The 26,567-nt window shown below is 35.8% G+C and overlaps 1 protein-coding gene across 1 annotated transcript in view; it reads right to left on the bottom strand.

The window, feature by feature from the left end:
• Positions 1-26,567, bottom strand: part of LOC129753938 (AP-1 complex subunit gamma-1-like) — a 122,235-nt gene that overhangs the window by 5,731 nt on the left and 89,937 nt on the right. Inside the window, exons 2-3 of the mRNA XM_055749790.1 lie at positions 5,385-5,452; positions 5,176-5,317 (exon numbers count right to left, since the gene is read on the bottom strand). Of these exons, the coding sequence (XP_055605765.1) occupies positions 5,176-5,317; positions 5,385-5,452 (210 nt within the window). The remainder of the gene's footprint in view (positions 1-5,175; positions 5,318-5,384; positions 5,453-26,567) is intronic.

Genomic DNA, 26,567 nt, shown 5'->3' with positions numbered 1-26,567 from the left:
CGTTTATAGTAAACTCCTTCTAAAAGCGGGGTTAAAAGGGTTAATAAAATTAATTTTTTTTTATTATTTTTCCTTCATAAAGTAAAAAATTGAAAACGGACATGTATAACACACAACAATTTATTTCATTTATATTTAACTACTCAAAATAAATAAGAATCAGAAATTTCAATTCATTTTTTCCCGGTAAGTTATTGAAAAATAAATCAAAATGATAATCCTTCCTCTCTGAACAAGAAGTTTTAAGTCAATATTTAGAAAACAAATGCAAATCCAAATTTAGAATAAAACCAGAATTTAAAGCTTCGGACTTAAAAATCATTAAATATACAGTGTCGGACAATAGAATAGGACCGCTCTAATGCAAAATATTCAAATCACCTTTAAACTGCCAACTCAAATATAATAATATGCGACACCTAGCGGCAAGCACTTATTGTAGTATGCCAACTTTGTATACTGCACGTTTGTTGCAATCAAAGCAATCCGTTTGTTCTACTCGACCAGAAAGCTGTCAGAGGGTGAAAAAAGTTGCGTCATAAAATAAGACCAGCTCATCGGTTCGGCTGTTCTGGCATTTTCAGCGCTCTAAATTTGAAGAAAAGGTGTTGTTTTCGGTGTTGTTTGTCCCTTTTCGGGTCCTGGTAAGTATTTCTGCACTGCACGGAGGTCCAGCGAGCGATCATCCGGAATCTGTACAAGGCTGGCAAAAGCCAACGCAAGATTGCCGACTACCTAGGAAGGTCGAAAGCTTTCGTTTTCAACGCGCTTCACAGCACCGGCAAACGGGAACTGACCGGCCGCCCCCGCAAAACGACGTCGAAGGATGATTCGGCAATCAAGCGGGCCTCGCAAAAGTACTCTTTCAAAGCGTCCAAGCAGATCAGAGACGAGCTGAACTTATCTGTGAATTCCCGGACGGTTCAGTGACGGTTGGCGGATAAGGGACTAGGAGGAAAACGTCCCCGGAAGGTGCCGATGCTGATTCCGAAGCACTTGAAGGCGCGGCTGAAGTATGCGAAGGACCACTTCGATTGGGTCGGTCCGGAAAAGGAGAAACTATGGAGAAATGTGCTGTGGTCGGATGAGACCAAAGTGAACCTCATCGGCTCGGACGGAAAGAGTTGGGTCCATCGCCCACTCGGCTGTGCGTATATGCCCCAGTATACAAATAAAACATTCAAACATGGAGGAGGTAGCATCATGGTGTGGGGGTGCTTTTCTTGGTACGGGATGGGTCCCTTGTACTGGATCGACCGGATTATGGACCAGCATCTCTACGCCCATATACTTCGGGAAGTGATGCTGCCACACGCCGAGTGAGAGATGCCCCTAAAGTGGCAGTTCCAGCAGGACAACGACCCCAAACATACCGCTAAAACAGTTAAAAAGTGGTTCCAGGATAATAAGGTAGACGTTATGGAGTGTCCAGCACAGTCCCCTGATCTCAATCCCATAGAGAACCTATGGGAAATAGTTAAACGTAAGGTGTACACCAAAAAATCAAAAAACAAGCAGCAGCTGTGGGAGAGAATCCAGGCGGCTTGGTACGCTATCCCGGTGAGAACGTGCCAAAAGCTGGTGGAGTCGATGCCGAACCGGGTGCGAGAAGTGATGCGTAATAAGGGCTATACCACCAAGTACTAACCCTGCGAATCGATCACGGTATGAATTTGAATGAATATTTTTCGTTACCATGAATTCTAAAGTGGTCCTATTTTATATCGCGTTATTTTAGTCAGTAAGTATGCTTAAAACGCATTTTTCAATAAAAGACAATAGTTTTAACTACGGATGATTTTGATTTCTTCGAAGAATGAAATTTACAATTTGTAAATGGTTTGATGCACTTAAATGGAAATTTTTTTCTCAAAGTTTTGTCACTTTTTGTTTTGGATTGAGCTGTGGTCCTATTCTATTGTCCGACACTGTACATAAATATTTCAGATCAGGTCAGAACCAAACCATGATTAAAATAATATTTAATCAAGATTTGAAATGTGAATTTTCGATAAGGAAAAAATCTATTTAAACTTAAGACAAATGATTGAAAACACATAGATATTGATTAAATTTAATCTGGTAAAAATTAAAATATCAGCCAGTGATCAAAGAATGAGATGAAATTCAATCATAAATATAATTATATGTGATCGTGGAATTCAAAATGTATTTAGTTTCTTAACGATATTTTCCAAACAATGAAAACATTTTATAATATAATTTAAACTTGCATTGTAAATTCATAAGAAAGAAATGGTTGATGAAGCATTTCGGATTCAAAGATTAAAGGTGGATGTGAGTAGTCAATTAAACTAAGCTTAGCTACATATGTATAATACTGTAAAACGTTTTGTTCTCGAACAAATTTGAGGTTCTGGTTCATAATTTCCTTGAAATTCGATCAAATTCGGAAAAATTAAATAGAAAACTAGTCATCGAGAAAATGGTGGTCATTTAATCAAAAACTTTATTTTCAATGTCTGTTACATTCTACTGTTTTTTTTTCAAAAATATGCACAAATTTTTCAAAACTCCCAAATCAGTCAAAATCAACTCTAAAATTTTTTGCATCAATGTGATTTTTGTCACCTTATGCAAAAATTGATCCTCCATTTCATATTTTTTGATTGATGCTAGAACATCGTATTTGTATCCTTCAAGGAATAAAAAACATTTTTTCATTTTGTTATACCCTCTTTACTGCAAATTTGTTATTATTCTAAAAAAATCATTCAATCATTCAGAATAAAGATATATAGGTAATTGTTTTATTTAAGAGCTTAATTTAGATTTAGATTTAGATTCTTGGGTTACAATTCACAAAGAGGAATGAATTGATAAAGACATTGATGATAAAAATATTTTTAAATAACTTTTCTGAAAAATATTTTTATTTTTTTTAAATTTTATTTTCAAGTATAAGAGCAAGTTCACTGTGTTGGGAAAAAGTGGTAGAAATTTTGACATTTTGAAAATTTTACCATGCAAAAATGTTTTCAAGATCTTGGGGCGTCGTATTTTTTTACAACACTGTTTCCATTTCAGCCGTATGTGATAGAAATATTGCTATGTTTGCATCACACAGCAAAAATTATTTCCTTTAAAAATACGCAAATGTCCTGTAACAAAAAGGAGCAGGACATTTGCCGTTATTTTACAGGTCGAAAAACAAATTACGTGACATTTAATTTTCAGTGTACAACTTTTTTACAGGACATTTGCTGTAATAACAAATGAATCTTCGTTAACTTTCAAGGAAAACGATTTAAAATTACAGGATTTGATAATTACAGGATGATTTATATTAAAGGTTGCAGTTTCAGTAACACGTAATAGTCAAAAAAAATTTCTGTGCACAGCATGCGAAAATACAACACGTGTTGTATTGTGCGTTTAGACAAAAAATTTATAAACGTCGTTGGTGAACTGGCATCATGGCTGACTTCCGACCAAAACATATTGAGTCGTTTTATTTAAGCGTGCGCCAAGAAATTTTCTGTTTTCAAATTCACATAAAATCAACGTTACCACAAATTCATTTGAATCGTTTGTGTATCTCATTCTTGCCCGTAAAGCGGACCACAGACTACACAACATTTATACAAATGCGATGGAATTCGATGAAATTTTGTCGCTGTAAACACGATTTGCATAGTGTATGGCACTGCTTGAATGAGCGCCCAAACGATTGAAGTAAAATCGGTCGGGATCGAAATATTTTGTACAAACCATCCTCTCAGCTCAGATGGTTTTTTTTTGTTGCCAGCAATAGTTTGTGTTCGCGTGAAAAATGTTTGTGTGGGCGAGCATAGATCACCCAATCGTCGTGGAATCATCGAATTTGTACAGGCCATTTGTGTAGTCTATGGCCCGGTTAAGAGTATATTTCACGCGAACACAAACGATTGCTGGCGAAAACAGCAACAGCAACAAAAAAAAAAACATTTCCACCCCGGCAGAGGGTGGTTCGTACAAAATATTTCGATCCCGACCGATTTTACTCAAACCGTTTGGGCGCTCATACAAGCAGTGCCATTCCAGATGCAAATCGTGTTCACAGCGACAAAATTTCATCGAATTTCATCGCATTTGTACCAATGTTGTGTAGTCTGTGACCCGCTTAATGTATAAGTAGAGATACTCTGGTGGATACAAATTTATGTGTGGCAACATTGCATATAATACACTGTTATTTTTTTAAACACAACTGTCAAAAGTTCGTAAGTAAGTTCGGGATCGGAAGTCCGGACTTCCGAAGTAAAATTTAGTGCTGGCCCTATAATAAAAAAAAAAACTAGAAGGCCACAGATCTTGAAAATGTTTTTGGATGGCAAAATTTTCAAGTGTGCCGTAAGTGTCAAAGTTTCTACCACTTTTTTCCAACACCAGTGAACTTGCTCTAACAGAATACAAATAAATTAAATACATATCAGTGTTTTAAAATCAGGTTTAAGTGCATAATAATCAAAAACTTATCTCAAATATTTGTTTTCCGAAATGAGAATCATTAAAATTTCGTTGCGATTACCGTGCGGTGATATGAAGAAACTCACTAAAAATAGATAGATAAATGAAAAATTTCTTAAAATTTTCTAGTATTTAACACCCAGTGTATTATTCACATTTATAAATTGACATTTATCACGATAGATGTCTTAAAGAGCTCTTAATATTAATATAATATAATAGTTTTGAATTTTTTCAAAATACATACCTCAAATTTAGTTTGATGAGATTAAATTTAAGGAAAAAGGGCAGCGTGCAGCATCTTCTCCCTTACCATTCTTTCAAAACGATTGTTTGTTGGCTAGATATTAAAGTTCTTTTACTTGGTCGATTTTTGGGAAAAATATTTAAAAATGTTTCAAAAAAGCTCTCTTGAATATGTTTTGGGTTACAAGCAAGAGACATATATTTGGGCTTTCATTTCTTGTTTTTATAATTTTGTTGTTGTTATGTCTCATGTGAAGTCTAAATTATTTTTTCCTCGAAGGGCTAGAATCAATTGCCCATCAATGCCCCGTTCAAATCCGGCCCTGAATGAAGGATTTGGTCTGTGTAGATTGGGGATTGTTGATGCAACAAATATGGGAAGGGCCATGGCAAGGGATCGGGGAACGACACATCATTTTGGAGACTTGCAAAAAAAACAAAAACCGGAAGGATACTTACTTCCAAATGCAGTCCGTCTCGCGGAAGGTACTTCGGATGTAGGCACATTCTGTATTTACCACGGCACGTTCCTCGGCAGCCGTCCTGGCCGTTCGGATCTGCCGGATCAGCTCCCGGAGTCGTGTCGGGTTGGGTTTTCTTACTATGGAAGTTTTAAAATTAGGATGTTTTTTCCAGGTATCTAATTGAAGTCGGTCATAAATACTCACGAATATTAGTTTCAATAGTTTCATTTATCACTTGTTTGATATTGTTGATTGTGAGGCCAGGACTGTATCTGAAAAAAGGATGGATAAAATGGTATCTATCAAAATTTGGGTAACTCCAAAATGAATTTATCGTTTGAAAAACGGATCTGGTTTCATGTTTTTGTTGTTGCCTTGTGTAGGCAAAGACTGGAACAGGCTGATATAATTTGGAATCTTTTCTAGCTCGAAACTCTAGTCCTCGGCTCATAATTAAACCTATAAATCATAAAAGCTTTAGAACGGTTTATTTCCTTCCCATTTTCAGAGATTCAAAATGCCGTTGCCAAGCTGATTTTGCAAGACATCGATTATCACATTCCCGCCCAGTGTTAAATTTTGGCCAGTGTCGAAGCCCAAAACTCATTCAATGGGGCTTATTTTTATCGGGTCAGCTGCTTCTGGATGCCGGCTGTGATCAGAGCCAGAAAACCAGAAAACCCAGAATACGCGGTCGTAAATTGCTGGCGGGTTGCATTCCACAAGGCACACAATTCCAAACCGACGCGATTGGCAAGATTCTTTCGGGCCATCCGCTATCCCCAACTGTGGCTTCGAACCACCCACAATTTTCACACCAGCAGCGTGGGTGGTTTTTAACATTCATCACAACAACACCTCGCAGTTGGGGGTGGATTTGGATTTTTTCAACTGTAATTAACCATGCATTTAGCGGCATGACTAAAAAGTTGAGTCAAATTGAAAATCTCCATAAAAATATATTAAAAAACTATGTAATTAAAAAAAAAACTAACAAAAACAAATAAGGATCTCAATGAAGAGATTCCTTTAACTTAACACTATTTAAGCGTACATCTTTCGAAGGTATGATGGCAGGCATCTTACAAATGCTAAAACCACACCCACAGAATTTGAATTATGTATGCCGTGACCGGGAAACGATCTCATGACCGATGGCTTAGAAGACTTGAACACTATCTTCTATGCCACGGGCCCCCATTAAGCATTTGATATAGCTCAGTTGGCAGAACACTTGACTATGTCTATGAGGTCAAGCCTAAGACTGAACATCGAACACATTTGTACCGGATAGGTATCCTTCATTAAAAGTCGCGAATGACACTCTCAGATGTTCAAACGATTGTAATCGAAATAAAAAAAAAACATAAAGTTTCGACAAGTCCGAAACACCCTGTAGCACCGCCCGTCTTTGATTGATGTTTGTCCAGCATCAAGTTGCGGAATTCGTCTCGGGTAAGGGAAAGGGTAAAAGGTTTCGCCCTGTGACACTGGCGACATTAAATGAGATTTCGTTGGGTAAGGTGAAAATGGCAATAGGTCATCTCGCATCCCATTCCGGCTCTTTTGGGGAGAGGGTGAAAAGACTTCAAAGCACACAAACCCCTTGTAACTGTCAACCTGCCACGCTAGCTAGTCAACCCTGGTGGGTGTTTTAGATGGATGAATGAATGGGTCGATATTGTTCCGGGTTCGACGTGTAGGTCCAAAACAAACCACCGTTTCTGAATGGCGCTGAAAATCTGCCATGTTAGGCCATTTAAATTGATGGTAATCGAATTACTGACGGCAACAGCAAACTCAGACCTATTGATTCGGAAATGGTGCGACCTTTCGAAATTGATTGTTATTCATGATGTAGTAGGTGTATGTGTGTCTGCGTGAGGTCAATCATCATCATGCGGTCAGTTTGGCAACAAAAGAGCAATTAATTAACGATTGTCGATGGCGTCTTTTTGTCAAACATGGTAGATGATTTTTTTCAAATTTGGTTTGAGATATTTTGCTCCTCAAAATAACACCCGAGAGAAAAAAAAGAAAGAGAATATTGTCCCAATTAGAGATGTTATGAAAATCGCCAAAATTGCAAAGTCGTCAAAATTGTCAAAATCGTCAAAATTGTCAAAATTTTCAAAAATTGTCAAAATTGTCCAAATTGTCAAAATTGTCAAAATTGTCAAAATTGTCAAAATTGTCAAAATTGTCAAAATTGTCAAAATTGTCAAAATTGTCAAAATTGTCAAAATTGTCAAAATTGTCAAAATTGTCAAAATTGTCAAAATTGTCAAAATTGTCAAAATTGTCAAAATTGTCAAAATTGTCAAAATTGTCAAAATTGTCAAAATTGTCAAAATTGTCAAAATTGTCAAAATTGTCAAAATTGTCAAAATTGTCAAAATTGTCAAAATTCTGTGGATCTTTACTGGAGTGGTTTCGGAGTTACTTAACGGGACGAAAATTGTCCGTTCATACTGGAGAATCCTTCTCGAGACAGTTTCTCGGCTCTTCCGGAGTGCCACAAGGAAGCCATTTAGGACCGATAATTTTCGTCATCTATTTTAATGATGTTCTCTCGCTTCTCGATGGTCCAAAACTAGCTTATGCCGATGATCTGAAACTATATCACACCATCAATGGTAAAGACGACATCGATTTCCTGCAACGGCAGTTCAACATTTTTGCTGACTGGTGCGACAACAACTGCCTGCCGCTAAATCGCAGTAAATGCTCGATCATAACTTTTTCTCGCAAGCGACACCCTCTTTATGCTGAGTACATTCTCGGGGATGAAATAATCTCCCGGGTTGACCAAATCAATGATCTGGGTATTATTCTCGATCAACGGCTTGAGTTTAAGACTCACACGAACTACGTGGTAGACAAAGCCTCCAGAAATCTTGGTTTCTTGTTTCGCGTGGCTAGAGAATTTAAAGATGTGTACTGCTTAAAAAGCTTATATTGTAGCATAGTTCGCTCCGTTCTTGAGTATGCTTCTGCTGTCTGGTGCCCTTTCTACCAAAATGGAGTTGAACGAATCGAGGCTATACAGCGGCGCTTCTTGAGATATGCCCTTCGACACCTGAACTGGCAAGATCCTTTTCGTTTGCCCAGTTATGAGAATCGTTGCCAGCTGATAGACTTAGACACGCTTCAAGTCCGAAGAAACGCCACACGTGCTTTGGTTGTTGCGGATCTTCTCACATCGAGGATTGACTGTCCCGTGCTGCTGGAAGCTATCCCTCTCAACGTGCGACCGCGAGGATTAAGAAACCAGAATCTGCAACTCTACGTTCCTGTTCGGCTGAATAACTATGGGGCTAACAGCGCTCTTATAGGCATCCTAAAAACCTTCAACCGTTTTTCGGAGTACTTTGACTTTGGCGTTCCCAGAAATGTTTTCCGTAGAAACATATTGAACAAATCAAGAGAATTGTAGATTTACGTTAATTTTTATATTTAACCTATAATTAAGATATCATTAGGATCTAAATTTGATCCGTTGATTTTTATACAATAAACAATAAACAATAAACAATAAAATTGTCAAAATTGTCAAAATTGTCAAAATTGTCAAAGTTGTCAAAATTGTCAAAATTGTCAAAATTGTCAAAATTGTCAAAATTGTCAAAATTGTCAAAATTGTCAAAATTGTCAAAATTGTCAAAATTGTCAAAATTGTCAAAATTGTCAAAATTGTCAAAATTGTCAAAATTGTCAAAATTGTCAAAATTGTCAAAATTGTCAAAATTGTCAAAATTGTCAAAATTGTCAAAATTGTCAAAATTGTCAAAATTGTCAAAATTGTCAAAATTGTCAAAATTGTCAAAATTGTCAAAATTGTCAAAATTGTCAAAATTGTCAAAATTGTCAAAATTGTCAAAATTGTCAAAATTGTCAAAATTGTCAAAATTGTCAAAATTGTCAAAATTGTCAAAATTGTCAAAATTGTCAAAATTGTCAAAATTGTCAAAATTGTCAAAATTGTCAAAATTGTCAAAATTGTCAAAATTGTCAAAATTGTCAAAATTGTCAAAATTGTCAAAATTGTCAAAATTGTCAAAATTGTCAAAATTGTCAAAATTGTCAAAATGGTCAAAATTGTCAAAATTGTCAAAATTGTCAAAATTGTCAAAATTGTCAAAATTGTCAAAATTGTCAAAATTGTCAAAATTGTCAAAATTGTCAAAATTGTCAAAATTGTCAAAATTGTCAAAATTGTCAAAATTGTCAAAATTGTCAAAATTGTCAAAATTGTCAAAATTGTCAAAATTGTCAAAATTGTCAAAATTGTCAAAATTGTCAAAATTGTCAAAATTGTCAAAATTGTCAAAATTGTCAAAATTGTCAAAATTGTCAAAATTGTCAAAATTGTCAAAATTGTCAAAATTGTCAAAATTGTCAAAATTGTCAAAATTGTCAAAATTGTCAAAATTGTCAAAATTGTCAAAATTGTCAAAATTGTCAAAATTGTCAAAATTGTCAAAATTGTCAAAATTGTCAAAATTGTCAAAATTGTCAAAATTGTCAAAATTGTCAAAATTGTCAAATTTGTCGAAATTGTCAAAATTGTCAAAATTGTCAAAATTATCAAAATGGTCAAAAATGGTCTAAATTGTCAAAATTGTCAAAAATTGTCAAAATTGTCAGAATTGTCAAAATTGTCAAAATTGTCAAAATTGTCAAAATTGTCAAAATTGTCAAAATTGTCAAAATTGTCAAAATTGTCAAAATTGTCAAAATTGTCAAAATTGTCAAAATTGTCAAAATTGTCAAAATTGTCAAAATTGTCAAAATTGTCAAAATTGTCAAAATTGTCAAAATTGTCCAAATTGTAAAAATTGTCAAAATTGTCAAAATCGTCAAAATTGTCAAATTTGTCCAAATTGTCCAAATTGACAAAATTGACAAAATTGACAAAATTGACAAAATTGATAAAATTGTCAAAATTGTCAAATTTGTTAAAATTTTCAAAAATCTTCAAAAATTGTCAAGATTGTCAAAATTATCAAAATTTTAAAAATTGTCAAAATTGTCAAAATTGTCGAAATTGTCAAAATTGTCAAAATTGTCAAAATTGTCAAAATTGTCAAAATTGTCAAAATTGTCAAAATTGTCAAAATTGTCAAAATAATCAAAATTGTCAAAATTGTCAAAATTGTCAAAATTGTCAAAATTGTCAAAATTGTCAAAATTGTCAAAATTGTCAAAATTGTCAAAATTGTCAAAATTGTCAAAATTGTCAAAATTGTCAAAATTGTCAAAATTGTCAAAATTGTCAAAATTGTCAAAATTGTCAAAATTGTCCAAATTGTCCAAGTTGACAAAATTGACCAAATTGACAAAATTGACAAAATTGTCAAAATTGTCAAAACTGTCAAAATTGTCAAAATTGTCAAAATTGTCAAAATTGTCAAAATTGTCAAAATTGTCAAAATTGTCAAAATTGTCAAAATTGTCAAAATTGTCAAAATTGTCAAAATTGTCAAAATTGTCAAAATTGTCAAAATTGTCAAAATTGTCAAAATTGTCAAAATTGTCAAAATTGTCAAAATTGTCAAAATTGTCAAAATTGTCAAAATTGTCAAAATTGTCAAAATTGTCAAAATTGTCGAAATTGTCAAAATTGTCAAAATTGTCAAAATTGTCAAAATTGTCTAAATTGTCAAAATCGTCAAAATTGTCAAAATTGTCAAAATTGTCAAAATTGTCAAAATTGCCAAAATTGTCAAAATTGTCAAAATTGTCAAAATTGTCAAAATTGTCAAAATTGCCAAAATTGTCAGAATTGTCAAAATTTTCAAAATTGTCAAAATTGTAAAAATTGACAAAATTGTAAAAATTGTCAAAATTGTCAAAATTGTCAAAATTGTCAAAATTGTCAAAATTGTCAAAATTGTCAAAATTGTCAAAATTGTCAAAATTGTCAAAATTGTCAAAATTGTCAAAATTGTCAAAATTGTCAAAATTGTCAAAATTGTCAAAATTGTAAAAATTGCCAAAATTGTCAAAATTGTCGAAATTGTCGAAATTGTCAATATTTTCAAAATTGTCAAAATTGTTAAAATTGTCAAAATTGTCCATATTGACAAAATTTTCAAAGTTGTCAAAATTGTCAAAATTAACAAAATTGTCAAAATTGTTCATTTTTATTGTCTTTCATTAGATTTTCAACACGTTCTGAAGAAATATTTTTGATATTGCAATTGAGCAAAGTGCCACACTTTAGACGAAAAATCTCAACTCACATAAGCTTCACTCCTAAATTTCAACAAGCCCTCCGAAAAAAGATGCGTTAACTTGCCCCTAATCCACTGCATTATCCCTTGGAATATCTTATTTGTCACTCACATTATCCCAGTGATAATCCAGGCTGTTTTACCCTCGAGTGAGTTTGACTTTCTGTCACTTTACCGTTTCCGGGTGGCCCCCTCAAATGATCCTCGAAAGAAGCTTTTTTTTCTCGGTTCAACTCTCGGTACAACCAAATCTTACCGGATACTTCACTTCATTTCCCCCGACTAAAGTGGTTTACTTTTTCCGACCGTTTTTTTTCTCCTAAATTTATCGTTTCTCGATGCCACCGGTCGGGGTTTTTCCGTTACTGTGAGCGAGCTTAGGAAATGCCATTGGATTTTTTCCTCGCTTTTTGCCTTTTCTACAAAAACCCGCCGAAGGGAAATGGGTCGTGAAAGTTGAAAACGGCCATCTCCCTGGCCAGACCCACTTCAAAAGTAATACGGCCAATTGGTCATATCCCTGTGGAGGGACCACTATCATCAGTGAGCTCGCAGGTCTTTCTACTCAGGGCAAAAGAGAAATGCTCCGTTTTATTAATTCTTTTTGTACGGAGGAAAAAAACAGTCAATCTGGGAATTTGAGTCTTAAGACGTCCATTTAAACAGTGACATGTTTCAGGTTTCTTCTGAAGTAAATCTTGTAAATTTTGTTCATGATTGGTTGCTACTTTAGCTGAAGTAAAAGTAATCCGGGTAAGTACAATGCAACTCAAAAGACAAATAGGGCAGCACCTGAAATTTTTTTGCAAGATTTGTTGTTAAATATCAGTGCGAACACAAAAATAACGACGGTTTTGGTAGCGGAACACTGTTTTGGACACGATTAAGAACTCGTGGCGTTAACTTTTGTCCAACTTAAAAAACGGAACAACTTTTATATTTCGATTTGAAATGGGAATTTATTTTGAACGATGTGTAGTTGACTTCTCGACTGGTGATGGTCTGCGACGCTGAAGCAGGTTTCTTTGGTTGGAGCAACTGACTGCATTAGTTGCGCAGAAACTTTCTCATGTCCTCGTATTTCGGTACTTATTCGCTATTGTGTTGTGTTTCCCAATTCCTTAGAGTGACAGAGTCCAGTCGCGAGCAGAGCATGTGAGCTAGAATGGTGCTCCAACCATCACTGTCTTCACCGACCTTCTGCAGCATCATCAGGTTCTTTTTGAACTCCGTGATGAGATGATTGATGCTCTCTTACCCTTCTTTCTTAATCGGTTCTAGTGTAAACAGTGCGCCTAGGTACGCCTTCACTAAAGCTTCTTATTCTCGTATCGTTCTGTCTGAATCTCCCAGGCGACAGCGTAATTGACGTCTGACAGTTCGATAGAGAGAACCTCTTCGAGTGCTTCGCCACTTAACGATGACCTGAGGTAGGAGAACTTCTCCATGGGTGCAAGTTGTCCGTTGAGCGAGACCCATTCGCAAAGTTTTCCACTGAAACTGGGCAATCAGATTTCTGGCAGCTTAACTTGGAGCTGTGTTAAGAGTCGTCTACGTTCGGAGCTCGCTCGGGTTTGTTTTGAAGTTTTGACAGTGCACTCTTCAACTGGAAGAAACGGTCGCAAAACTCAGCAGCAGCCTGTCGTTTTTTTCCTCACGTTGTGCATGAGCTTCATCCTTGGCGTCGCCGTAGAGCTCCTTTGTCTTCTTCTCTTCACTTTCATAGAAGATCAATTCGATTTTACTGCGCACTTCATGAAATTAATTAAACACAGGCTCCAAGGCTGGCAACAATTTGCTGACAGATGTTCAAGCTGATTTCCACAAACGTCAAAGTGTGAAAACAGCAGTAATTCGTGTTTACGATGAGCTCGCAGCGGCAATGGATAAAAAAATATCAAGCGTGTTACTTTTGCATGATTTTTGCAGGCTTTTGACACAATTTTACATAGAAAACTTTGTGACAAGCTTGTCGAACAATTTCATTTTTCGAACGCTGCTGTTCAACTGATTGAATCGTACTTAACGAATAGAATGCAAACAGTTTTTTGCGGAGAATTATTCTCACAGAGTACTCACGTAACCTCTGGCGTTCCGCAAGACTCCATTCTTGGGCCGCTTCTTTTTACATGTTACATTAACGACTTACCTCTTGTGTTGAAACATTGTTGTATAAAACTATATGCTGATGATGTCCAGCTCTATGCTCTCGATCGGAACCGGAACTCAAATGAACTTGTCAGGCTGGTCAACGAAGATTGCTGCGTGGTGTTCGAGAAATGGACTACTGGTGAACCATACCAAAAGCAAGGCACTGTAGCCAAATCTAGAAGGCAAGCTATCCACGGTTCTCTCCCCAATGTCTTCATCAATGATGAGCAAATCCACTGGAGAAAAACTGCGAACAATCTTGGATACATTTTTAACGAAAATTTATTGTGAGACGATCTGATCATGCAACAATGTGGAAAAGTTTACGGCTGTTTGCGCAATCTTTACAGAAGTACATACGCCGCATCAACCAATACAAAAATCTGTTTGTTTAAAACTTGGTCCTTCCACATTTTCTGTTTGGTGATATACTCCATGTTCACCCTAGTTCTGGTGCACTAAATAGACTGAATGTTGCATTCAATTGTTGCGTAAGCTTAATTCGACTCGTTATCCCCTCGCACTATTTGAAAAGCTCATATGCGCTCAAGGAAGCCGTTGGCGCAACTATGTTGTGCCTACGAATAGGACTGCTTTGTATGTTGTATGTTGATAATCCACCATGGGTGCACGGATTCACCGCAGTTTGACCAAAGTATGGATTCATTTGTTTTATTTAGAAACTCCATACCCGGCTCTATGGCTTCGTGTGAACTGTTATGAAGTGAATGTGTAACGTGTGTAAGTATATATTTGGAAGAACAATTCAAACAGATACACAACCAGTTCAATATGAATAACATCTTAAATGTTATACATTTACTACAGGTTTTCCGGCATCCGTGTATATACCTGGTCAGTTGGCACCTGATTAAACGTTCAAATAATCGTTGAACCACAATATGAAAAAATAAAACAAGAAACAGAAGCAATCTCACCAAAGTGGGCATCAACTCCTTCTCCTTCTGAACTAGTAATGCGCTCACCAATTCGAAACAGGTATCCACCATATCAAGATGCCAGCAGACCCAATTCCCTTCCTCAGCTATATTTTCAATTTTCCCAAAACGATTTAAAACCTTGTTTGACCCTCATTTTTTCTCACTTTTGACACATCCAACTCTTCTCTTCTTGCATTTTTTCCTTTTAATTTTTTCACCGAATCGGCATGACCCATCAAATTTGGCAAATTTTTTAAACTAGATTTTCAAATTTTGATATTTCTTCAATTTTTTCTAATCCACATCAATTCAAACACAACATGCGCTGATTAATTTCTAAAGCGACGCGGAAACCATGATGTGCTGGTTGTTGCCTACGAATAGGACTGCTTTGTATGCAAATTCTCTTTTTGTGAGAGGTGTTGTCAATTACAACTCATCACCCCCAAATGTTTAGCGTATACAATAAGAAGCCATTTTCAAAAGAGAATGCCTGAACTACTGGAAACACCACCAGAATTAGCAGTCGTATTGGATTCATACTTTGAAAATCATTAGTTATAGGGAATAAAATAGAATAGGATTAAAATAAGTGAACGTGAATGACAAATGTGTATGTCGGAAGTAGTAAATGAAATGAATATTGTGTTCTTTCTCTACTGGAACAATAAACAAACAAACAAACAAGGCTTCGAGCCTTGAAGCAATCTGATACTCATCACGTTCTGGTTCGTAATTCTGTATGAATCGTTTGGCACTATCCATAAGAAGCCTATTTGCCTCTCTCTCCCTTTGCAGCAACCTCAACTGAACGTTTTTCGCCATTTTTACTGGAAATCTTCAAACACTATGACCTTTCAGAGCTGAAAAAACAGCGATTCAACCCAAAATGGGGCAAATGTAGAAAACAATTTCCAATGTTACTTTAATTTATCGGCCTGATTGGTGAAAAGTGATGTCCTTTTTAGTATGGACACCTAAAGATTATGGATTTTTTTTTTATAGATGGATAGAAGGGTAGATGAAAGAAATTTGGTGGAAATGAGCGGGTAGAATTTATTTAGAAAAATTTTACTATTTTCATACTCATGATTGAAACTCACAAAAATTGATTTGGTTTTGAATGCTTTTGTAATTAAAAGAGAGTGCCTTTTTTCTGAGCGTGTAAAAAAAAATGGGAAAAAAATATTACTAACGGTAATGACACCTAGTGGCTCTTAACTAAATTAAAAAAAGGCGTTGAATTATTTGAAATCAACGGTTGGTTCTCACACACGCTCGGAACTCCAGTTCGAACTCTGGTTCTCTGTCCTGTCCTTACGTCTCACTCAACATTTCAGTTCTATTCATTTTTTAACGAAACTTGAATTAAGCTGAACAAATTTATTTCCATCAATTATAGTTTCGGCATTACTTCAAAATTCGCTCATTTGCTTTTTTCATTAATTTAAGCAACTTTCATTTCACATAACTTAAATACTCATTCACACATTTTTTACCGGGTAACTGAAAAACTGCTTGATCTCAAAGCAAGTTTGATGAAAATTATTTCAGCGTGAATCGTTTATCACATTTGTTTACCTTTTTTGGGTTCAATTTTTTTGAATGATTTCTCGTTTTTCAAGGTTCACGAGAAATTACCTATTTAGCACGGTCGCCAAATGTGCAGACCTGTCCAGAGCTCCGAAGCTCGGAAGCCGCACTGGAGAACACCCGGATCACGATCTGCTGGAGGAACAACACACACTGCTGGCTTGCTTGCTTTCTCGCCGTCTGACTGACTAACTGCGTGCACGATTGGGGCGAATGACCCGATTTTGATCTAATCCATTCACACACACTTGACAGAACTCAACCATCTAAATTAATGTTTATAAATAAATTGATTAAAATTAAGCAATATAATAGTGTTCTTTTTATGTTCGAAATTACATGTCAGATTAGAATTCATTAATCTGTTTATTCTGTTTTTATACCGCAATCATCAAACATTTTTAACATCTATCACGAAACTTGATGAAAAAAAGGAACTATTCATATGAGTTTCTATGAAAAACAAATGACGTTTAGATCCGAATCTCACTGTACTTTCTCCTTTTTCCCAGAAATGTCACCTTTCTCCAGAAAATAGTTCCGAGCTTAACATATTCCACCTTTTCCAGTCCAGCGAGAAATTAAGATGACTTGACTATTCATTCGGGTCAGCTGATCTCAGCGGGTTTGACCCCGCAGAAAACCACACCAGGGGCCCAGAATCTCAATTTCCGGCGACCGGATGATTTACCCATTTAGGTTGTCCGGCCCATTCTCTATCTAGAATTGTGGATTCATTGTGGTTTCTTCGGTTCAACAAAAACGCTCGAGAGCAGGTTGAAGGTCGAGTCCCTCCGGTCTCCGGTTGTCGTCTCGATTTCGGATCATGCGTATAATTAAACGATCGGTATTAGGACAGCCTCCCCAAAAGTCAGACTTTATCTATCAATTAGGACCGAATGATTAATCGGTTTGGTTGAGAGGAATTCCGTCCCTGGTACTGCCTTGTTGTTGTTGTTTGAAAAGATGCGACCTTCTCGTCACCATTCCTCTCATTCCGGGACCCGGGCCGGCTTCCGGTTGAGCAAAAGTTTGATTTCATTGGTCGGAAATACCTGATTTATCACGCAAACCGGTTTTAGGGTTTTTTTTCTTTCTCCTGTCAAGTGGGGGGAGTTTTGATGAATGACTTTTCACTTTGAACCGTTTGCTTTTATCGTTTGAATCTAAGCCTGAAGAAGGAAGTGTTTGTCAGATCCTTAGTGTTTGTCAGATCCTTAAAATAAATGTTTTTGGACATTTTAAACTGAAGTCTTACACAGACTTTCTCAAGTGTAGCAACTGTTCAGGTAATTATTTATCCCAACGTTTTGTATCAGTTTCAATGCTACATTCATCGTTTATTGTTCTTCAGTGTTTTAACGACATGTTCTAGATTCTGAAAGCTTTTCTTCATGCATTCAGTTTTGTTCCACTCCAGCTTCCCCAACAACAATTGGATGCTTTTTAAAAGCATGCAAGATTCCGAAAACTTCCAACCGTTTCCATCCAACAGGTGGTGTTTCTTCTCCGTATAATTTCACAATTCTTAAAAGATTGTTTTCCATATCGTTTTTGTTCCCCTTCCGGTCGTGCTTCATCATCTTCTTCGACTTTTCCTTTCTTACACTTTAAAAAAAAGTGCTGCTCCAGGATTTATTTTTGGTTGGCTGGTTTTGCTCTGCGTTATCATTATAAATGAGATGGGGTAAATTGTAGATGTACGTTTCATTCAGAATATTTCAGTCGACACTCGACAGAGGGAAAGGGATTTTTTTCTCCTCCACTCTACTCACTTGCCTCAGAAAAACGAAAATCCCGTAGAACGATAATTTCGTTAGGATGATTCTAATCGTAAACGCAAATACAAAGATTAGATCATTATTGAGTTCAGACAAATTTGAAATGAAAATCTAAAGCATTTTTAAAAACACAAAGAAAATAAAATTATTTTTAATTTTTGAAATATTTTAAATTTGGAGATTTAAGTCATTTTGTCATATCTATAATTTTTTAAATTTTTGTCATTTTTGTCATTTTTGTCATTTTTGTCATTTTTGTCATTTTTGTCATTTTTGTCATTTTTGTCATTTTTGTCATTTTTGTCATTTTTGTCATTTTTGTCATTTTTGTCATTTTTGTCATTTTTGTCATTTTTGTCATTTTTGTCATTTTTGTCATTTTTGTCATTTTTGTCATTTTTGTCATTTTTGTCATTTTTGTCATTTTTGTCATTTTTGTCATTTTTGTCATTTTTGTCATTTTTGTCATTTTTGTCATTTTTGTCATTTTTGTCATTTTTGTCATTTTTGTCATTTTTGTCATTTTTGTCATTTTTGTCATTTTTGTCATTTTTGTCATTTTTGTCATTTTTGTCATTTTTGTCATTTTGGTCATTTTTGTCATTTTTGTCATTTTTGTCATTTTTGTCATTTTTGTCATTTTTGTCATTTTTGTCATTTTTGTCATTTTTGTCATTTTTGTCATTTTTGTCATTTTTGTCATTTTTGTCATTTTTGTCATTTTTGTCATTTTTGTCATTTTTGTCATTTTTGTCATTTTTGTCATTTTTGTCATTTTTGTCATTTTTGTCATTTTTGTCATTTTTGTCATTTTTGTCATTTTTGTCATTTTTGTCATTTTTGTCATTTTTGTCATTTTTGTCATTTTTGTCATTTTTGTCATTTTTGTCATTTTTGTCATTTTTGTCATTTTTGTCATTTTTGTCATTTTTGTCATTTTTGTCATTTTTGTCATTTTTGTCATTTTTGTCACTATTGTCATTTTTGTCACTTTTGTCACATTTGTCACTTTTGTCACTTTTGTCACTTTTTTCATTTTTGTCACTCATGTCACTTTTGTCATTTTTTGCAATTTTGACAATTTTGACAATTTTTAAAAATTTTGAAAATTTTGAAAACTTTGAAAATTTTTGACAATTTTGACAATTTTGACAATTTTGACAATTTTGACAATTTTGACAATTTTGACAATTTTGACAATTTTGACAATTTTGACAATTTTGACAATTTTGACAATTTTGACAATTTTGACAATTTTGACAATTTTGACAATTTTGACAATTTTGACAATTTTGACAATTTTGACAATATTGACAATTTCGGACAATTTTGACAATTTTGACAATTTTGACAATTTTGACAATTTTGACAATTTTGACAATTTTGACAATTTTGACAATTTTGACAATTTTGACAATTTTGACAATTTTGACAATTTTGACAATTTTGACAATTTTTTGGCGTTTTTGGCGTTTACAACATTTCCGACATTTTTATCGTTTTGAAATTTTTTTTCATCAATCTGAACCACTTTAAAAGTACCATCGGAGTTCCGCCAGATGATGGCACTCATTGTTGGTTTTTCGAAGCTATAGGTAGCTAGTTTCAACAATTGCCATCTCGATTATTCATGCATTCGCATATGGCATGGGTGTCCTGAGCCCTGAGTCGTCCTGAGGAGGAAGATTTCTGGCAGCTACAGAGGATTAACATCCGCCATGAAGTACGACGACGAACAAAAATGAAGACGACGACAATGTATGTGAGACTAAACCCCATTCTCAAGCATTTGTCTTCTCGGATCGGATGTGTGATGGTTGCTTTTTGCTGAAACAACCGGTCGGGGTTCTTCATCAGGAAAAATGATTGTTTTTTTTCGTCGGTTTCCGTTTCGCGACGTTGTAGCTCTTCTCATTTATAACTTTTCCCGAGTGCATCCATCCCAGACGATCTTGGTCGGGAAGTTTGTCCTCTTTCCTGCGTGAAAAGCTACTGGGTGTCGTACGTTGAAATAAGTCTTGAAGAACAGGTTGGTGACATTTTTAAAGAAGAAGCAATAGTTTCCCAATTAGCAAACTTCTACTGTAGATGATTCAAGTGAAGGTACGATTAGGGTAAATTAAACTTGAAGAATTCTGTCAAGAGATTCTGGGATGAACTTTTCTCATCAAGTAATCCCAAAGCTTAGGGAGATGAGTTTAGAGATATTAAATTAAGGTATTAAATCGTAGATTTTTAATAAGCACAGAATCCATTGTTGGAAAACTATTTCAAATCATCTCGAAGGATGTGATTTCCGGTTAAAATTAAAACTCCAAATCGAACGCTTCTGAAATTGAAACAAAGCTTGTGGTTTTCCCTTTTGTGGTGAGGATTTGCTCAAGTTTTCCGAACTTGCAGAAAACGCTGCCACGAAAATCGGATCAATTCCGAGAAAAACTTTCGCTTTGCATTAATTAATGGAGAGAAACTTAAAGTGTTTTCGTGTGCTCGCGTTCCCTTCAGATTTAATTAATTTGATACTTCACCGTGGATTTTACCCAGGAGAACAAACTGAGGCTTCGTTGAAGCGGGCACAAAAACAACAGGAAAAAAATTGTAGAAGAAAACAGAGGGACGATTACCGGAAAACCCCAACAGACTGTGCCTTATCCCTCATATTGTTCCATTACCCGGGTTGAGATAGAGTTGATCCCTTTTTTTTCTTTTCTCGCTTGTTGAACTCTCATCGAAAACAGCTGCTTAGTGGTTTGTTAGTTGAGGTTATGTTAGCAAAGTGGCGCCCCTCTCTTATGCTGGATTTAACAAGCTCTAGTCTGGTAGGAAAGATGTTACCTAGGAGGGTACCTGTTTGTAGGCTTTGTCGGCCGTACAAGTTGAGTTAATCTAATTACGTGCTCGGTAGAGCTGTTTTTTTTCGAGAAGCAACTCCCCGAATTACCAAGAGGTTATCGTGGCAGGTGTGAACAATTTTTCTATGCTATGTGGTCTATTAGATGGGGCCAAATTGAATTGTTCAATAGTTTGAAATTTGTTTTCGGAGTCCAGATGTCAGTAAGTGAGGTTGTGAGTTTTTTGTTGCCTGAGTGCTAGAAAATCAAAATAAAGTTACTCGATCTTGCTATTTTTTGGAAATTGACAACTTTGATGAAGATTTTTGAGTAAGTTTATATGTTTTATTAAACTTTTTTGTAGCCTTGTAATCATCGCCCGATGATGGAATCAAAATTATCAGATAGTATTTAATGTAGTATGCATGTATACATGTATGTATTTGGAAAGAAAACCACACAATGACCTGGGCTTTTTTTCTTGCATGGTGACTGTGAAAAATGCTTAAGCAAGTAGTCATAAATTTACGATCCAGTATCGTTAGAAAGCTTATCCAAATTGTCTAAAATGGTTGAGGCAGTAGATTATTCGTTAAACCGCGTTCGATCACTCCGGAAAACTGTTATTTTATTACAGAGCCACGGCTTAATGATTCAATCTGTGGATATAAAGCTATCAAATCTATAGACGCATAATTTTTGAACCGGTTAAACTATGGCTGTAGCACCTCCAAGTTTACTGTGCAAGTTATTCGAACGCAACATATTAAAAATTGTCGAAAAGTGCCTAGTTTTGGTGATAAGACATGTATCTGTTCAAGAGTGAAAATATTGAAAATAATAATCTAACTGATTAAAACAAAAACCATCTTTTTGGATGGGTTGGAAAGTAACGATTTGACCCATAGATGTTGAAACTGACTTATCTCTGTCTTTGAGTTTTCCGAAAAGTTTTAGGAAAACGCAAGGACAAGGGGTTGCAAGTTTAAAACTAAAGAGTATCCTGCTAACATTCCTTCTCTTGATCTTCATTAACTATAGGATGTAGCCGGCGTCGTTATTGATATTTTTTAAATGAAAGAGCATTGCACAGTAGTCCAACTTGATCGTGACCAAATTGATCACGAAGATGCTTTAAGAGATAGACTAATTGTGTTTTAGCATAAATGCTTATCAAAACATGCGCATTATTAATCTTTAATTAATTATTAGGGCGTGGCATTTTTTACATGATTTACACATACAGATCCCGTTCGTTTTTGGCAACATTCGATTTTGGTAACATTCGATTTTGGCAATATCCGATTGTGGCACGGTTTTTAAAATCAACTTTACCTTTCAGTTTTCGTTATAACAGGACCAATTTAATTTAGACAAACACCATAAATACGTTTTTATGTTCTGAAATGGTGATAAAATGCAACAATAAAAACAAAAGTTTTTTAAAAACATTATAAAGTACTCATAAATGACAAAAAGATCAAAAATTCAAAAAGTTTAAAAACAAATTTTTAAATTGCGACCCAGAGATGGGTCTTGACTCAAACATTCAGTCAGCGAAACTTTTTTTTTGTAGAGAAATGAATCCAACTTTAGATGAAATTTCAGGGACTAGATAAGAGAAAATCGATGTTGAAAAACATGCGAAAAAAATTCGTCTTGTCTCCCGGTGAGACTTGAACCCAAATCTTGCGCCTCTCCGGGGCCCATGTATTAACATTCTACTACAGGAGACCAACCTGGGGTATGAATATTATACTGGTTGAGTGTCGATGTCTATCGGAATGAAGGGAATAGTTCTCCCATGTGATCATAATCATTTTTCTTGGTCTATTTCTATTCCCATCATTTCATCTTACGGTAGTTGGAATCAAGTTTGGACATTTTTGAGCACGGCAAGATTTGCATTGCCTTCTCATATCCTGCACGGGTTGTCAGTTATGATGAGAAATGATGCGTTTGCCGTATTTGGATATCCAGCCAATTTCGGTGTTTGGCACCGCCTTATTTCTATTTTTAAATTGCGACCCAGAGATGGGTCTTGACTCAAACATTCAGTCAGCGAAACTTTTTTTTTTGTAGAGAAATGAATCCAACTTTAGATGAAATTTCAGGGACTAGATAAGAGAAAATCGATGTTGAAACGATGTTGCGCCCCGGAGAGGCGCAAGATGTGGGTTCAAGTCTCACCGGGAGACAAGACGAATTTTTTTCGCATGTTTTTCAACATCGATTTTCTCTTATCTAGTCCCTGAAATTTCATCTAAAGTTGGATTCATTTCTCTACAAAAAAAAAAAAAAAAAAAAAAAAAAAAAAAAAAAAAAAAAAAAAAAAAAAAAACTGCTGACTGAATGTTTGAGTCAAGACCCATCTCTGGGTCGCAATTTAAAAATAGAAATAAGGCGGTGCCAAACACCGAAATTGGCTGGATATCCAAATACGGCAAACGCATCATTTCTCATCATAACTGACAACCCGTGCAGGATATGAGAAGGCAATGCAAATCTTGCCGTGCTCAAAAATGTCCAAACTTGATTCCAACTACCGTAAGATGAAATGATGGGAATAGAAATAGACCAAGAAAAATGATTATGATCACATGGGAGAACTATTCCCTTCATTCCGATAGACATCGACACTCAACCAGTATAATATTCATACCCCAGGTTGGTCTCCTGTAGTAGAATGTTAATACATGGGCCCCGGAGAGTCGCAAGATGTGGGTTCAAGTCTCACCGGGAGACAAGACGAATTTTTTTCGCATGTTTTTCAACATCGATTTTCTCTTATCTAGTCCCTGAAATTTCATCTAAAGTTGGATTCATTTCTCTACAAAAATTTAAAAACAAATTCAAGCAAAAGACTGAAAATGACAAAATACAACTAGAAAATGATGAAGAACGACAAAAACAGTGAATATGACAAATGAAAATAAACATTATAAACAAAACAAGAAAAGTGGAGAATGCTTCAAAAACATGATGAAAAAAAAATAAAAAAATGACTACAAATGGTCGAAAATTGACCAAAAATAACGTGTTTGATAATAATAACAGTTATTTTGTAAAAAAACTGAAAAAAAAGTTGAGAAAAAAACCGTTCGATTTTGGAAACATTCGATTTTGGCAACACAAAAAGTATGGGCGTGTTGCCAAAATCGAACGGGGTCTGTATAAGCTTTTTCCAGTGAACAGATAGAGCCTTATTGGATTCTACAAAGTTGTAGCCAACAACTTTTTAAGCAGCTTTATCGAAGACACTACATACATTTGGCGGCGATTCGTAAGCGAGTTATGTTTTTTAATGTTGGAATGTAAGAGTGTTTTGAAAAAAAAAAACAGTATTCTGGATCTTACTTTCGTGAATGAATTCATGCAAGAAAAAAGTTTTCAAAGCATTTGTATAAAATAAAACTGCGTACATTTTTCTCTCAAACAGCAATCTTGTATTGAGCGGCTTTCGTTAGTTCGTTAGTTCTTCATGTCTTCATGTGACTATGATGTCATCATGATAACAGAGACTTGGCTAAAGAACGTCATCGGAAACAGTGAACTAGCCTCTAACTATAAGATGTACCGCAATGATGGAAATGCCAATGCCATTTAAGTCGTGGAGGAGGTGTGTTAATTGCAGTTCTACATGGTATAGACGTGGGTCCGGTGGCAATACCAAAGATCGGAGTCGCAATGTCTATTTCTGTTGTGCCTATTCTAGGACAAACAGCGAAACTGTCATGTATGCGTCTCACATGTCTGCTCTAGAATTCCTCATGAACGTGGTTAGTAATGATATTATCGTCGTAGCTGGGGATTACAACCTACCGAATTTATTTTGGACCTTCGACGACGATGCAGATGGATTTTTACCAGTGAACGCCTCCACCGATTAGGAGCTTGCTGGCATCGAATCGACGATAGCTTGCGGTTTGTCTCAGATGTGTTCGCTTGCGAACGCCAATGGTAGAATTCTAGATCTTCTGTTTGTGAATATTTAGACCTGATTTAGCTGATCATTTACACCCTCCGAACGCAATTTTCAATACCGACCAACATCATCATCCTACTGTTTTACTGATCGACTATTTTTCGACGCATAAACTAAATATAGACTTTATGCACTGTGATACCGACCATGTTATGGAAATGTTACTGGACACAAACTGGCAAATAATTTTAGAAGATCCGAACATCAGCCTTCTATGATCATCTCTAGGACGTCTTATGCATTCACACGCCACCTAAACGACTACACCGGCACCAGCCTTACAAGCTCCCTTGATGGAATTCTGAGTTACGAAGGAGCCGCACCTTAGTTCGCAAAGCCCGTAAACGCTACTTTAGTGACCGGACGAACAAGTCAATGCTCTCAACGCTAGAGATTAAATATTCGACTCTTCGCAACACTGTTTTCAATCAATACATTTCTAATATCGAATGCAACGTGAAGCAAGATCTTTCGACCTTCTAGAAATACATCAACAGCCGCCGCCTTGCTAACTTTATTCCATCGTCTGTAACGCTTCAAGGACGCACATCGGAAAGCATCAAAGAGTCAGCTGACTTGTTTGCCGATTTTTTTAGCAGCGTGTATAGCTCAGTCACTCCTGATTGTACTAATGTGTACTTTGATACACTAGCTATGACATCAGTCAAGACAAGAAGTTCTAAAAGTACTAAATTCGCTTGATCCCTCGAAAGGATCTGGGCCTGATGGGATTCCAACGTCGCTTGTTCTAAAAATAGCTGCTTCGCTTGTCACACAGCTGTGCATGATTTTCAATCGATCGATCTCTGAAGGTATGTTTCCTACTCCCTGGAAAATCGCATCAATCTCACCGATCCATAAGTCAGGAAATGCTCATCGTGTGGAGAATTCCAGGCCAACATCGATTTTTTGCTGCTTTTCCAAAGTGCTAGAAGCCCTGATATACGAGAGAATCTATTCAGCAGCCATTCCAATACTCACCGATGTCCAGCACGGGTTCATCAAGAAACGATCAACCTTGACAAACTTAATGACCTATGCCAGCAATTTACATGCTGCAACAGATAAAAAACTGCAAGTGGATTCGATATACGTAGGTTTCGCCAAGGCTTTTAACAAAGTACCTCATAGAATCGTAAGAGAAAAAACTTTATCGATATGGGTTTCCAGAGTGGGCAACTTAATGGCTGTCTTCGTATCTGCTGAATCTGCTGAATCTGCTTTACAAACATTCGTGGGACTCACTCCTCCGTGTTTGACATGCCGTCTGGTGTTCCGCAGGGTAGTCATCTTGGACCGCTTATCTTCGTGATTTTAATTAACGACCTGGCAGAATTCCTTCATTCGCCCACACTGCTGTTCGCAAATCATCTTAAAATCTACCGAACCATTGACTAGATATTGGATTGAGTTGAGCTGCAGGAGGACATCAACCGATTATTAGTATGGTGCGGATTACTCGGTATGGAATTTAACGTAAAGTGTAAATGTAAGTGTATAAGCTTTTTTTAGAACCAGAGCCTATGTTGTCTACGATTACGGTTTAAGTGGCACATCTATCGAAAGAGTAACCTTTATTAAAGATCTCGGAATTACGTTTGACCAAAGGCTCTCATTTGTTCAACACACCGCGACCATAAAAATACAGCATTATTTACATACTTCAAATATCAGATATTTGATTGTGAAATTATAAACTCGAGAAAAATGTAAAAAGTTTGTCAATTTTCAATACAAATTCACCCATTTAAAGACCCTTGAAAAGAGAAAATCCCCATTTTTTCGTGCAAAAGTCGAATTTGAATCGTATTGTTATTGCCATAGTCCAATCCGAGATATGACAGTTTAATAAGTACAAGTTTTTGGTTA

This window comes from Uranotaenia lowii, chromosome 3 (genome assembly GCF_029784155.1).
Source record: "Uranotaenia lowii strain MFRU-FL chromosome 3, ASM2978415v1, whole genome shotgun sequence".
NCBI lineage: Eukaryota > Metazoa > Arthropoda > Insecta > Diptera > Culicidae > Uranotaenia > Uranotaenia lowii.
The sequence above is the reverse complement of the archived record's forward strand: the minus strand, read 5'-3'. Positions and strand labels throughout refer to the sequence as shown.